Source organism: Rissa tridactyla, chromosome 5 (genome assembly GCF_028500815.1).
Source record: "Rissa tridactyla isolate bRisTri1 chromosome 5, bRisTri1.patW.cur.20221130, whole genome shotgun sequence".
Classification (NCBI taxonomy): domain Eukaryota; kingdom Metazoa; phylum Chordata; class Aves; order Charadriiformes; family Laridae; genus Rissa; species Rissa tridactyla.
The window spans coordinates 837,471-852,577 of record NC_071470.1 but is presented as its reverse complement, the minus strand read 5'-3'; the positions used below and the strand labels follow the sequence as shown (position 1 = coordinate 852,577).

At 41.0% G+C, this 15,107-nt stretch overlaps 1 protein-coding gene across 2 annotated transcripts in view; it reads right to left on the bottom strand.

Annotated features, from left to right (window-relative positions):
* Positions 1-15,107, bottom strand: part of GALNTL6 (polypeptide N-acetylgalactosaminyltransferase like 6) — a 451,077-nt gene that overhangs the window by 276,017 nt on the left and 159,953 nt on the right. The window contains exons 4-5 of one of the 2 annotated variants that reach the window (XM_054204218.1): positions 11,111-11,125; positions 7,610-7,688 (exon numbers count right to left, since the gene is read on the bottom strand). In XM_054204218.1, the coding sequence (XP_054060193.1) occupies positions 7,610-7,688; positions 11,111-11,125 (94 nt within the window). Of the gene's footprint in view, positions 1-7,609; positions 7,719-11,110; positions 11,126-15,107 lie in introns of both variants that reach the window. The other variant, XM_054204217.1, reaches the window with a different exon arrangement.

Sequence of the window (15,107 nt, the reverse complement as noted above, 5' to 3'; positions counted from 1 at the left end):
GTTCCCTCCTTCTCATTGCTGTACAAAAGCACAGCTCTTTTGCCTCCTTTTAACATTCCACCCCAGGAATATAGTTTCATTCTATTTCCATATTCATCGCAAACACACAGTTCACTTCTTCAATGTCTCTGTTTAGTTTCTTTATGGAACTAATCTGTAAGAAAGTTTGTCTGTAGAACTATAGAACATACTGTCTGTTTATAGAGCTAACCCTTCTGAAACGCCTGCACTGAGGCATGTAAAGGTCAAGATCTTTAAAATCCCCTCTCACGGTCAAGACAACGTTTTGAAGAAGCAGAAAGACAACGCAGAATACAGGAAAGAATTAAAACCTTCATTCCACATAAGGCCTCCACGTGGTATTTAAATACACAAAGAGAGGAAGAAAGGCCGTGCAAATGGCGCACTAACTGCTGGGGCCACCACTGGGTGACACAGCGCGTTCTAAACGGCCTTTCCCCCAACCTGCTATCAGCAGGCAGCAGCAAAACGGCTCACCTGTCAAACACCAAAGTACTGACAGCCACATCTTAGAAGTCACTTTAGCAATTCCTTAACCAATTTCTTCTGAAGACAAAGGTTTTTATAAATTTATATTTAGTGCTATAAACACAGCTCCTTACCTGTTGCCGTTCGCTCAGAAATTTGCTTTCAATTACACTGTATTTTCAATGCTCCTCATAGAACATAAGGATTTCAGCATACACACGCAAGCAGTCAAAAATATCTCCAAACCAATTTAAAGGAAAAAAAAAAGAAAAAAAGGCAGCCTTTAAAGCACAGTCCTTTGAAATGTTTCCTTTCCAAAATAACATGAAACAGCAATTGAAAACAAAATACCACTATGGAACTCACAGTATGATGCAATCTTTCTACATCACTTCGCAAGCTATTAATTTCATTAACAGAATCGGTTAAAAAAAAATCAGAAATTAAATGTTATTTTTCGTTTTCCATGAGTTCTGCTCCCCTGGAAAGTTTCCATTTTTCTATTCCTCCAGTTCCCCTTTGCAGCATTTTACACTGGGAAAGCTATCGTTTGTAGTCAGAAATAGCTTTTCATGATCAGAAATAGCACCATATTTAAATATAAACACTCGATCTGTACTTCTTTAAAAGCCCAGGAATTGCACATTCGAATCCTTCCTCTTGTCTGAGAAGGGCTGTAATTCAGCATTATTGCTATTGCATTACGGTGTGACGAGCGCACACCGCTGAGAATTTCTCGAGGGAAACAGATGCAATAACTTCCAGAAGTGGAGCAGCGACGACATTGACTGATCCTCTAGGACTCTCACTGCCCAGGACAGAAAGACAGAGGTGGAACCAACAGAATTTCTTCTCGTGGCTGCTTTTGAATTACCGCCTCAGGCCTTCCTGGCTCTCTCCTGTGCATCTCATCCCTCACGGGAGCGTTCAGGGATCTCAGACTCTTAGTCCTGCACAGAAAGCCTGGAAAATCAGTGGCCACTGGTGCTGCAATGGTTGCCATGCTCCCGAAATGAACATCTTGACAGATGTGTCCTCAGAGCCCTCCCCGGACAACCGAAGGAAAGGAGGGAAATGGCTGATGAAAAGAAGAAACTTGCCAAGTCAGCAGCTGATAAACGGCGATACCAGGGGCTCCAGCAGCCAGGACCCGTCCTCCCCCAGCGCTGCCGGAGGCTCACACTGCCGATCCACCCATTGGCACTGCTGCGGCCGGACCCACACCCACACCCACCCGGGAGACAGGCCAAGAGGAAGCGGCCCCACATTGCACCAGGGGAGGTTTAGGATGGATATCAGGAAAAAAGCTGACACTGAAAGGGTTGTCTAGCATTGGAAGAGGCTGCCCAGGGCAGCGGTGGAGTCGCCATCCCTGGAGGGATTTCAAAGCCGGGTAGACATAGTGCTTACAGATATGGGTTAGTGATGATTTTTGTCATTGTTGGGTTGATGGGTGGACTCGATGCTCCGAAAGGCCCCTCCAACCTGGGCAAGTCTGTGATTCTGTGGTTCTGTTGCCAGCCAGTTGCCTGACACAGCAGGCACCCACGCCTCGGACCTGTGTCGCCTGAAGGCTCTTCTCACAGACATCAGGCACTGTGCCCTACTGGCCCAAACAAAAACAATGACACATGTAAGATTTGCATTTGGATTTGTTCTCAGATTTTCAGTTCTCTGCAAATTCAGCATATTCTTCATCAAGGCGAGTCATCAGTTGTATCCCCAGAGAAAACTAAATTAATAGAAACAACTCTTGGTTTAAATGCTGATTTCTTGACAAAAAGATGGCATGAGATGTCAGCTCCAATACAGTCAGCTTCTCTGATCAGCTTGTTCTGTTCCCGCCCCCTGTTGTAATATCTCAGTGACTTAATGGGTTACTTCAGAAACTGGAAACAATTAAACTTCTATTTTTTTCTTCCTGAAGTATCTATCAGAACTGTTTAGTCAAGAAGGGTTTTTCGGGTCTTTTTTCGTTGGTTTTTTTTTAAGGTAAACTCTTGCATTCCTTTTTCTGTATTTCAGTCGCTGGTTTTGAGGTAATGGCAGAATAATATTCAGAGAAAAACACAAGTGCTTGGGATGACTGAATGAAATAATTTTCATTTCACTCTGTCTATGCTGCACTGAGGAGCAGTATATTCAATATTAGTCATTAAATGCTCCTTTCTGCTTTTGAGTAAATCAGGGCTTGGATAACTGTCAATAATTGGCTGTCTCCCCTCTTCTACCAACTTCGTCAACCCAACAGCACATTCCCTCTACTGCCCTCCTGCATTCATGTACCAAAATTCACCAACGGAAATTCATAGAACTGGTTTGTAAATTTTATTTCCACTCAGAGAGACTGAAAAGATTGAAACTGCATTAACAACTTGTGAAAGAGAAATAAGCTGCAAGTAGAACAGCAAATCAATTGGTATTAGAGAAGTAGTTCCGGTGCTTTTCCTAACTCCTAATAAAAAAGCAAGACTAAACATAGCACACAAAAATATGCAATTAACCTGCAAAAACCATTCTATCCCAGTGGTCAGAGAACTAAGATTCCAGACAGAATCAGAAATTTTAATTACAGAATACCTACATTGACAACAGGTATAGGATGACAAATCTGGCTATATGAGTGTGGTTGCGGGTTTTGTTGTTTCTGTTGGCATGTTTTGGTGTGGGGTTTTTTTATAGAACAACCTTCAGCAATACAACTAAGTTTCAGCAATACAACCAAGTACAGGGAAACTTCTCAAGCATAACAGACTCGTCTCCCAATCACCTGCACCAATATCATTCCTGTGTCTCACCTGGCTGCCCAGGAGTTTCAAAAGCTCTGGACAGGTGAGGGAAGCAACAGAATACATGAATAACTGATCTCCTATTTTCTAGAAAAAGTAAAAAAAAAAAAGGGGTGGGGGATTTGAAATTAATCAAGTTCCAAGATAAAGCACCATTTTGAAATAAAAATTGGGATGTCTTAATTGGAAAACACTAACACTAAACATCATGACGCTTTCAATGTAACCTTTTTTTTTCAGCAAAGATCCCTATGTAATTTCCTTAAGAAAGGCTGGGCATTCCACTGACTAAATAATACTTCTACCAATATAATAGAAATTAATTTATTTTCATATCTATCTAGTCTTCAGTCTTTTCTTCAGTCTTTTTACTCACAGAACTCGCAGAAAATGCATCACAAATAACCTAAAGGTTCCCCAAGTCAGTTCATCTTCGCAAGAAAGTGACCTATCTGGGATGGCCGGAATTATCTGCTTCATTGACCTTCCATTTGACTACTAAGAAATGATTTATTAAATTGGAACCATTTGTGCCAGTATTGCATCATCATTTCTGGAGCTGAAGGAATGACACACATGGGAACTGCATCTGATGATCCGTCAGTGGGGAATCTTTAACCCATCTGTGTCTCCAGTTAACTGCAGAAAGTGCAAGTTGTTCACTCTAGAGTTGGGTGCTTTGTCTTTTTTTTCTTTTCTAAATCAAAACGACACATGGTTTGAAGTTAGAGAGAAAAACCCAAACAGACCGGATGATAATTTCCTTTCGGTGGCAGCTGTATGGTAGGCATTCGTTACAGAAGACAGAGCTGGGCACAGGCGTATAGGAGCTGACTGCTGGCTTGTGTGTCCATGTAACCCCATCAGCAAGGTCACAGCAGTATCTCAGAGAAACCTGCGTGTAGCCCACTGCACCTTGCTGTGATAAGCAAAACTGATAGCAGTGTAGTCCCGCATCACATGCCAATTTACAGATTTTTACTAGGGTACAGAAAAAATATGGCTGTTGGACAAATGAGCTGTTGAGGAAGTATGACTCCAAAGACTGCTTTGCGTGTTCTCCACCAGCAGGAAACAATATCCTACAACAGTCGTAACGGAGCCAGAAAGCGTTATCTCTTTCCAACAAAGCAAGTCACAGAGAAAATTAAGTACCTGTGAGAAAACTGGAAATTATACTTAAATTTATAGACTCCCAGAGTACTGCCTTAATTACAGGCCATACCACCTGTGATATCTTACGTTGGTACCTCCTTGAGAAGCTCACTTCTTTCTGTAACCTCATTAGCAGCGGAGTAGAATATACACACACACGCACACACATATCTCTCCAGTAAGAGTACATTGCTTTTGCGTTGAGAACAGAGCAACAAACCAGAAGGGCACTAAAACTAAACCGAGATGATCTGATGTTGAAGTATCGATGTAATCTTGCACACGTTTGAAGAGGCTGGCCTGGACTTTGCTATCTGAAACAGCTTCAGATGTGCTTCTCCTATTCGTAACACACAAGATATGTATTTTCCAAAGGGAAGCACCTCATCCCAAGAAATACCTACCATGAATACATATCACAGGTCTTTAGATTACATCTGTAGCTACTGGTTAATGTGTCTTCTGCTGTAAAACCGATATCCTACAGAGTGGGACTCTAAGCTCTCAAAGAACGTTAAATAAGTATATGTGGCACAAGTGGACCCCAGACAGGTTCAGACCCTCCCTGATGGCAGTAAGCAGCAGCATCTATACCAGCCTTTTGTTTTCTCAGGTAGGAAGCCCACAAGGGTGTTTTCCACTCAAAAGGACTTCAGCAAATCCTTCCAAGGTCAGTTCCCTCAGCTGGAATTATCTATACCATGAGCAATTCCATGGAAGTGAGAAGTTGAAAAAGCAGTACCAGCGATTGAAGCCTCTGGCTCTGCGAGAGTCTTTCAATATTAATTACATTTTGGCTACATCAGGAGCTTACAAATGTAAAGCCTTGGCGCTCCATTATTCACTGCAGCCCTTCCCGAGTCCCATCAGCACGCCAGCAGAATGTGAACTCATGGTCGGAACACCGTAAACGTACATTTGAACCTCAGGTGGTCCAACAAAGCCCCACAAAACCAAAACTAACACGAGCTCATTTCAGCAATTATGTGCAAGATCATTTGTAATTTCAGAGCCAAAAAAGATGAGCAAGAACACTTGAGATAAGTAGAAATGGTACTATTTTTCTGCATGTCTTACAAATGGCTTTGCTCTTTAGTTTTAAAAGAACTGAATGATTTCCAGTGAGGGGAGGCCACTCAAATTCAGGAACATCAGTTTTAATTTAGTGGAATTAAAAGGGATCAAAATATTTGGCCTTGAAACAGAAGAATTAGCCATGGAGAAACTAGCACCTCTCCATAATTAGATCTATGAAATTCACATTCTAAGTGCTTTACAGATAAACAGCTAAACTGAATTCAAAAGAGACTTCACTCCTTGTTCCTTTCTGTGTGACGAGCATTAACTGCCTTTTCCCCCATGTCCCGAGAAGCCCTTGCATTGGTGTTGCTTTCATGCCTTCAGATTGATTTTTAACTAAAAGTTGATTTCAGCTATGTTTTGTTTGGTTATTACTGACAGAAATGATGTAGTATGTCCCAAAAGAGTGCGCTGAGATAATCTAGCTTTGCATTTGTATCACTATATTGTGATTTTCAGAGAAAAAAAATCATTAAAGTTATTTTAATCTAATGAATAATAATGACAGATAGAAATCATTAAAAAAAATTCTTAAATAGTCAAACTCAGCAAACACCATCACAAGGAAGCCAATAAAAACATAAATAAGTCAGAATATTTTTATTGTTATTATTATTACCGGGAATAGAAGTTTACTGGAAAAAATATTCACATACTAGGGCATTCTACTGCCGTTCTAATCTCAGGAGTAGGACTGGGAATTAAAAAGATACGTAACTTGTTTTGCTCATTTCTTAGCTGACTCCATGCAATGGCGTGCATCCCGTCGTAATGCTATAGCTATCCATCAGATAATCATGTATTACTGTTTATGTCCCCAGACAGATGGGCCCACATTGCATACTTAGGAATCAAAAGTACACTGCCAGCGCGTCCCTCAAGAAAGTCCATTCTAACCAGACAACGTGATATTCCCTACATATCTGCATGTTTCTACATACGCGCCACTTCTGCTTTGTGCGTTCTCTCTGAGATATTTGTCACTTCACACTGAGCAATGTGGAACACAATTAACGTGTTAAGATTAAGATCTGACAACTCCTAAAATGCCCACAGTAACTTTATCCCCCTCCCCACCTTCTTTCCTCCTAAGCACACGTGGGAGGGAAGGATAATTTTTTTCGTTAGTGATCTAAAAGCTTCAAAAAAGAAAGGGAAAACAGCTTATAAAATTACCCTACACTTGAAATATTTTACTGGTTCAGGCCCCTGGAAAACTAAGTACTTACCAAGTCTTAGAATCTGTCAACTGGATTCAGTTATAGAGGTGTTTGGGGGAGGTGTTGGCTGCCTTCTGACAGTGGGATCAAGACAGAATAATTTATTTTATAATAGTAGATTGGCCTTTGTAAAGTAAGTTTCAGACACTGATTAAGGTGCAATTCAACTGCTGTTCGCCCTCCTTTTAATTTAATTCATCTTATGTTGAATAGTTGTAAATTACATTAAAAAAAAAGAAAGATTCAAATCTGAACATGCTCTTATGGCAGAAAGAGGAACGCAAACCTTTGCTCATATGGCATACAGCACGTGAAGGTACATTAAAATTACATTACTCACTGTAATAGTGTCCTTCAGTATATCTGCAAATACAATTTGCTCCCATCTTCAAATAATTTTAGGCTGTCAGAATGAAGTAGCTTTAGCAAGACTAAGGGATTGGAGTTTGACAATGGCAAAAGGGTCAAAGTTTGTTTCTAACAACCTTGGATGTTCTTGACGGTTACAGGTACTGGACTCAGGTTTACCCACTGATTTAAGGACGACTGGGCTTCAGCTGTAACATACGTCCCTTTGGAAATCAACACTTTTGCTTACATTTGGTCACAGTATAACAACTGATTTCAACCTGAAAAATATTTTGTTAATAATGTTTTTGCCTATTTCCTTTTCACATTTTCGTTTTCACGTGTCTGTTTTCAGAGATAAGGTATTTGTGCTTGGTCTGACCCCTCAGTTCAAAACATTATGTCCTTGTGACATGCTGCAATCAAAAAAGGCCACTAGGAATGCTTTTAAGGTGACTTGATAGCAAAAATAACCATATGGAGAAAGAACGAATAAACCACTTAAATTTGCTCTGAACTTCTGTATACCTGAACGCATGGCATCTTTTTGAATGCTTTCATAATCGTGCCAGTCCTTCCTTTTCAAGCCATCAGTCCAGGTAAAGAGCTGTCCGTCTCCCAGCCCCAATGGAAGTGTCTGTGAAAACAGGAGACAAACGAACAAATAAAGATATACATACACGTATGGTTTGCACGATTACAGAAAAACACTTCTGGCACAAGCAAATAAAACATTCCGTTTACCCAATGCAAATATTGAAACTTCCCTGTGCTAAATGAAGCTATTTTTCTAAACAGTGGAAGAAAACCATGAATTTAGTACATGACAAACAATTAATGGAAGTTTGTCAAACAACTCGTGCTTCACATTCCTCTTCCCAGCAGTGTCCTGCTACGACTGCTTGGCCACAAGCTCATGGAAGTTAAATGGACCACTAAAACTGAACAGGTTCCCAAAATGCCTCATCCTTCAACTCACGAAGTACTTGATTTCTTCCTTAAACTATCACTTGTGCAAAACTGGAGTCAGAGTTACTCAGCACATTCCAATGTCCCCCTTTAATTTTGAAGTTTGGTTCTGGGTTTTTTTTAACAGCTAATGACGAGTTGTTGCTATTCTCACAAGGCCAGGCTCACTGCATCAGAAGCACAGGGCAAAGAGACCCTCAAAGCGCTTTCAAATCCTGTAGATCTCTCTTCATGGTAAGGGGGAAAAAGAAACAAACCCACCCCACCCCAAAAACCCCAATAAACCCCCCATGCAACAGGCAGTTCCTAAGTTGACTTCCCCTTTCCAGACTCCAAATTCTTGGTACAGCTAAGAACCGCTTTTGGCTTCTAAGCAAATTTATCTTCCTAGAGCTTTTCTTTTTTCCTCATTCTTTCTGAAACATTATGGCATTTTATAAAAAATAAAACAGAAAAGTACCATTAGAAGTACATCAGAAATACACAAAATTTAGATCCATCAGAAGTGATACAAAGCTGTAGTAGGTTTCAAATAAAGTTAGCCTTTTTCTAAATGCTTAATTTACAAAGGAATGTGGTAAAAGAAGTGGAGAAAATTTTGATAAGCAAAGCAGATGATCTCCTGTATCTGTGCTGAGGAAAGCGAGGAAGGGATTCACTGCTGCTCAGGAGTAAGAAGAACGCTCTAGTTCTGTTAGTTGTAGGTTTGAACCAGGACGCTGAGCAGAATGAAGGGCTTATGTACAATGCGTGTTTCCAACGCTGTTATCAAAGGGGACGTGAAAGCACACCTGAAAAGCAGTTCCGGGGAAGCAACATTTGGTCAGACGTCTGCTAGAAAATACTGCAAGGTGTACTCTCTTCTGCACATGTAAGAGTGACGCTCTGAACTTCATGTCTAAACCCAGCCAACACTGGACTCGTCCATCTTCTCTCACTGATTTTACGCTGCCGGCAGCACAAAACTGGATGATACTCAGTGGCTCCAAGTGAAGCTGAACCACCATTTTCAGTTAGGGTTTCTCTTTTTCGGACAGAGAAACGTTTGCCAAGCTACGTGATGTGGATCTGGCAGCTAAGCCATCCTTAAAACCGGGGTTCAAAGGCTTTCCGAGTTATAAGCAATGCATGAGGAATGCCAGGCATGGCTGGTTACCTTTGAGCAAAGGATGCGAGAAATCCTGGCTGACAAAGATCCACGCGGAAAATCTCTGCTTTGGGTTGGCTGATACTGCTGCGACCGCTGGATATTCGGGGCAAGGTGTTGGGAGCTCAGCGCTCTCCAATAAATCCCTGAGTTACTGAGAAAAATCCATCACATTCTGCTAGCAAGACCTACTTTTGTTAGTCTTAATATTAAAGGTAACTTCTGTTACCTATCACCAAAATGCAATCCAGCCTGTGTTTCTTCCTCTATTACAGCTTTTGCAGACATATTCCGAGAAAATACTCTGTTGTCATATTTTAATAAATACAAGCCAGAGGTTCACACCTGGAAGAAGTGAAGATCTTAAGATATCCTGATAAAACTATTTCATGTTATCAAAATACCTAAGCTTTCATATCCTTGAAATGAACTTGTTAATTTCAATAATTCTTGAGTTCAAATAATGCTAATGTTCTAATAGTGATATTAAATAACTTGCTTCTTAACGTCAGAAGCATAATTTGAACACAGGCTGGAACAACGTTAACCATGATCCTAGGGCCCAACTTCCTAAAACCATCCCCTGTGAAGCACTAACCAACTCTTTAAAAGCCAGGCCCAGACAGGTTGGCTTCAATTAAACTCCTATCCCTCGTCCATGTGGGCACAGCTGCTGTGAACCACTCGGTCCCAGAAACAGTGGACTATCAAAACCATCAAAACCTGGATAAACTTTGGGTTTCTGACCCTTTATTCCTGTGCTGGCTTCTTTCCCTAAAAATAGTGATTTAGATGGCAAGTTTGCAGCACACTGAAAGCAAGCTGCGTATTAGAGTCTACAGCTGCTTTCCCGTTGCCTATTTGCATTTAGATGTCAATACTCTTAAAAAATATTAATTACTTGTAGTTACTTTACCTGATAACGTTACAAGTCTAATGTAGCAGGGGGCCCTCTATGCAAGCGTAATATAGTTAAACAAATACCTTCACTAAAATTAATCTAGCAAAAGGATAAATACAAATCCAAATATCATGCGATACACAAAAAGCTAACTGAAGTCTTGTTCGTATTTTGGGAGGGTTACATTGCCCCAAGAGGAAATAGGAAGTGAACAAATCCAAACCCGTAGTCTTGGTGCCATCAGAAGTCCCTGGTTAATGACTGAGGGGTTTGGATGGATTGGTTGAGGGGTTTTTAACAAGTTCCTTAACTCTCTCCGATCAAAATACATACTGCTAAGAGAAATCAATACCATGGTGATTTTCCAGCTCCAGCGTCCTTTCAGTGCAGGGGGGAATGAAATGCAATGCCCTCACAAGTGGCTTCCCAAGAGTGGTTCTGGGGCAGCACAGCCCCAGTGGGGAGCGTACGCTGCGGCCTCAGCGGGACTGGGCTCTGGAAACTCCAGAGCACGCAACCGGGCTTAGGAAGGGATGGAGCGTTTCACAGCCCAATGCTCTGGAAAGAGCAAGAGTTTTGCAGCGAAAATTCTATTGCTCTGAAGAAATCAGAACTGCCTTCAGTCCCTCTACTAAACATCGCCTGTGTCAGCAGCTGAAGGAATTTCTTTTTCTTTTTTGATGTTGCTATATTGCTTAAGAAGATACAAAAGCACTTGACAAAGCTGGTTCCTCCATTTTACTTCCGCCTAAGGCTAAACAAATTGCATTTTGAAAGACCTTAACCAGAGTTTCTGGAATGCTTTAAAACTGCTAAAAGGCTCCATCGTGAAACTCCGTCTAAGTGTGCTCACATGCCTCCTCCTTCCAGATGACAGTGACTGGAAGAGTCCCCATTTCTAAAGCATCCCTAGCCGGCAAGTAAGCAAAGGAAGGAAAAGGGGAAAAAAAAAAAAAAGGAAAAATGATGTAGTAGTCTTATTCTAATTGTCTTCTCCCTACACACTCTCTACTTTTCTTTCTCTGTTCTCCAACTTTTTGGATACATTGATAATTTACACTTTTTTGCATCAAACTAGAACAAGCTCTGGTTTTGTTACACACAGGCTATGACTACCTGGTGTAATGGGTAGATAATAATTACCAAGATAGTGCCGCTACTTGTAAGCACGGACCAGATAGCCCACAAACCGCATCCCCGCCTCTACGGTCAGTCTCAGCAGGACGAGTTCTGAGTAGGTGAATGTGAAGTGACGTCACAAGATAGAATGCGCTGATGGATCCCGATTCTGAATTTTTGCTGAACACATTTTTAACCAGAAGCTGACGGGCTAAACTGAAATTAAATTAACCACACAGCACAAGTAGAAATGCTAAAGAAGGCAACAAAAGTATTTCTTCATTTTAGGAGTAACATATGAGCAGCCAGACTAAAACCAGTTAAATTCATGCCTAAATTCATACCTTATGACTTCAGCAGAAAACTGAGTTTAGACATTTAAACAAATAATCAAATAAGCTTGGGTTCCAGCCTATAAAAGAAAAATTCATCAAGGATTATTAATCTGTGGCTAAGAAAATTCCTGAGCCATAGATCATGGGAGACAAAGTATTCTGGAGAACACGTTTGTTACTTCCATGTTCTGGGTTCTCGTGTATTTCGATAGCAGCAACACCGCAAGACTGCTGTGAAGGCTTACTTCTACACGTGTCTGTAACTGCAAGGGCAGCAATACTCTTTGTATACATCAGGGGCCAAGAAACGGGAAGCATGACCGGAAAACGGCATGGTTCCTTCCAACACATGCAGTAGGGCTTCCTTCCAGTGGAAGCCAAGGTATGAGAAAGGAGAAGGCCCAGGCACCCCCGGCCCACCCCATACCTCACCCTAACACAGAAGCAATGCTTATACGTATTCTCTCGTGATACACCAATGTAAAGGACTGGGAAAGCAGCACAGCTGATTAGCCGAGACGTACATGGGGTTCTCCCCTCCACAGCACCTCTGTAAGCCACCCACCAGTAGCCAGGCTGCCTCCACGGCCCTCGGCCTCCGGAACTCGGCAACTACTTTTATCATTGCAGCGCTATTGTAATAGCAAATATCACTCTGTACACAAAGAGCTGGATTTTTGACTGGCTGTCACAAAAATCCTACAACAATTTATCATCCAACCATTTGTTACACATAGTATGCAGCTGCGAGCTGCACATTTCTCGTGTTTTGGTCCAAAAGGGATTACCCACCTACAGCAACATTACACACAGCATCTGCCTTACTATTTCATTTTCCCATTAACCTCAAACCTCTTGGGATGCAAGACTGATACAGCACTACACAGGCTCAGAAGATCCTGCTTCTCTAGAGGAGACTCAACATCTGGTTCAATTACAGAGAATATGATAAGCCCAAAAAATAGCACAATTATCAAAAAACTCACTCACAGACTATTAGATCCCTCAGAGGGGGAAAAGAGCTTCTCTGCTGTGACATTTGAAAGCTCGAACTTAGAAACAAGTGCCTTCATTGAATAACTCATTTATTTTTAATTTCACTCTGCGGAGGCAGACAATTAGAGGGGACTCAGGCAAAGGAAGATGATACATCAATGGAAATGCAACTTTCTGAAAAAAGAAGAGATAATTACAGATTCACTTTGAGCCTGAGGATTTGCTCACTAGCTGTAGGATTATTTTACTAAACACCAGTATACAATCAAATGCTGCATTAAAAAACCACCATATGCTGATCAGCATAACCATTTCCAATTGTCTAATGAGTTTTAGGAAATAATCTCACCTAGAACATAAGCACTTGTTCCTGCTCAGGAAAAGATGCACATGGGAAAGAAAAGTGGTAAAGAAGGACTGAGATTAGACACCTTCAGGGATGTTCCAAGAGAAGCATAAAAGCAACCACTGTTTGATCCCCCTTTGTTCTTGATATAAAAGATTCTGTACAGCATTTGTAAGCTGTGTTCTGTAACACAGATAATTTACTATTTTTTTTCTGTCCTCCTAACACAGATAACGCTCAAGACTCTGAGCTGTCATCAACTACTCTGACCAAACAAGACAATATGAAAAAAAAAAAAAAAAATCAGAGCCCACTGAGTAACTAAATTCACTTCTTTACCAGAATAAAGTTACAGATCACCTTTTAAAGAGGTGGTATCACTAGATATATGCGTATTACAAATCCACTGCAATATCACAAGGTGTCCATTTCCAAAAGTTCTGGTCTGGTCTGGTTACAAGCGTAGCAAGACAGACATTATCACGAAGCTTCTTCCCCAAGAGGTGGAACAGTCATCAAAACTACTCATTTTGAAATATTTCCCCTTTTCCAGTTGATGCTAAATTTTATCACGAGACTGTCAAAGTGAAATATTAGCACTACAGCACCAAAATTTGAAGTGAAGTGCTCTCTCACTTCTACACACAGGGAACATCCATCCTGGTGCAGCGACTGGCTGAGGGAAATAGGGATGAAAAGCAAAATATTATTTCCTCAAAGGACACGCTTGATATAAGGTAGCCTGATCTATAGAAAAGGTATAAAATCCAAACATCTCATCTCTAAGCTTCCGCGCTGAACATTGCCGGTGTGACTCTCCTTTCCTGTATCTCCTCAGTGCCGGACTAAGAAACAAGAAAGGGCTTACATCTGAACCACCAAACACAACTGAGCTCTGGGGTAAGCGTGATCCAGAGCACACAGGTACAACACAGTCCTCAAGTGCCCGTGCAGCTCCCAGCACCACCCAATCAAAGTATCCCACCTGCTAATTTGGATCCGCCACGGTCTTTGCTAAAGACAGCAAAAGCAGGCATTGCACAGCCTGATAGCATCAGCCGAGAGACGGAGGGACCCTTGGGGACCTCACCCTGCGCGCTGCAACCCCATGGCTGCTGCAGAGCTGGGCGACCCCCTTACGTCAAAAGACACCGAAGATGAAGCAAAGGTTGCTCAGTAAAATGCAGAGAACTACTACTTGCTATCAAGAGAGGGTGTATAAGGCTCTAAAGCTCAGAATCTCCCAAAAATAAGAAAAAAAAAATGAGAATACATTCAGATACAATTACTACCTTTTCATTTTATTTTTATTTTTAAGTATTTTAAACACATTTTTAAAAATGCAAACCTGAATTGTTTTCTAAAGTCTTGATTTCAGGCAACATAATAGAGAGTTGAGGACACGATGAATTTCTTCATGCGCTCAGATTTTGTGTGTCATTTATTTGTTATGCCACAGCAAATAAGTGTTCATTGCACTGACATTTACATTAGTAGAAATAATTAGCCCAGCACATCAAAAAAAGGGCAGCACTTGATTTAGTCTGCGACATCTGAATGACTCAAGGTTATTTCATTTTTAAAATATTTATATCAGACTTTGTGCTTTTAGTTTCTAGAATATCATGGACAATCCTGTAGTATCATGCCATCAATTCCAAATTAAAGCTGTTAATGATGTTATTTAGAAAATGCCAAGTTCCCAAGTATTTCATTACTGAGACTTTTATAGACAGGTATAAAAGCTGTTATTGCTGCACTATGGTTATATTGTTAAAGTCACAAAACTGCAGAAAAAACGAAGTCAAAACACGAGTTTTAAAAACATCGCAGTTTCCTACTGACCCAGTGTACGAGTGCTTGAGCACCGGGTGAATGAGAACTCCGCAAGGATGCATTTGCATGCTGGAAAGTTGTGATTTATGACGTCAAATTACGGAAGATTACAGGTGTTTAATAATATACATAGGTATGAGAAGACTAAGAGCTGCTTTAGCACAGACACTGTCTCGCATCCATCGTTCAGGGATTAAGAGACTGCAGTAGGCACTGCCATTCAGGACGCAGAATTTTAAACGAGTTATCAGGAGAAGGGTTCATAGACTTCTGCTCCATTGACTGTGTCAGGTAATACTCCAGGGGAAGTTCTGAGCTTTGCCACTCTGATATATGTTGAAACTACCCTCAAAAATTATTCAGAATTGCTTTTAACA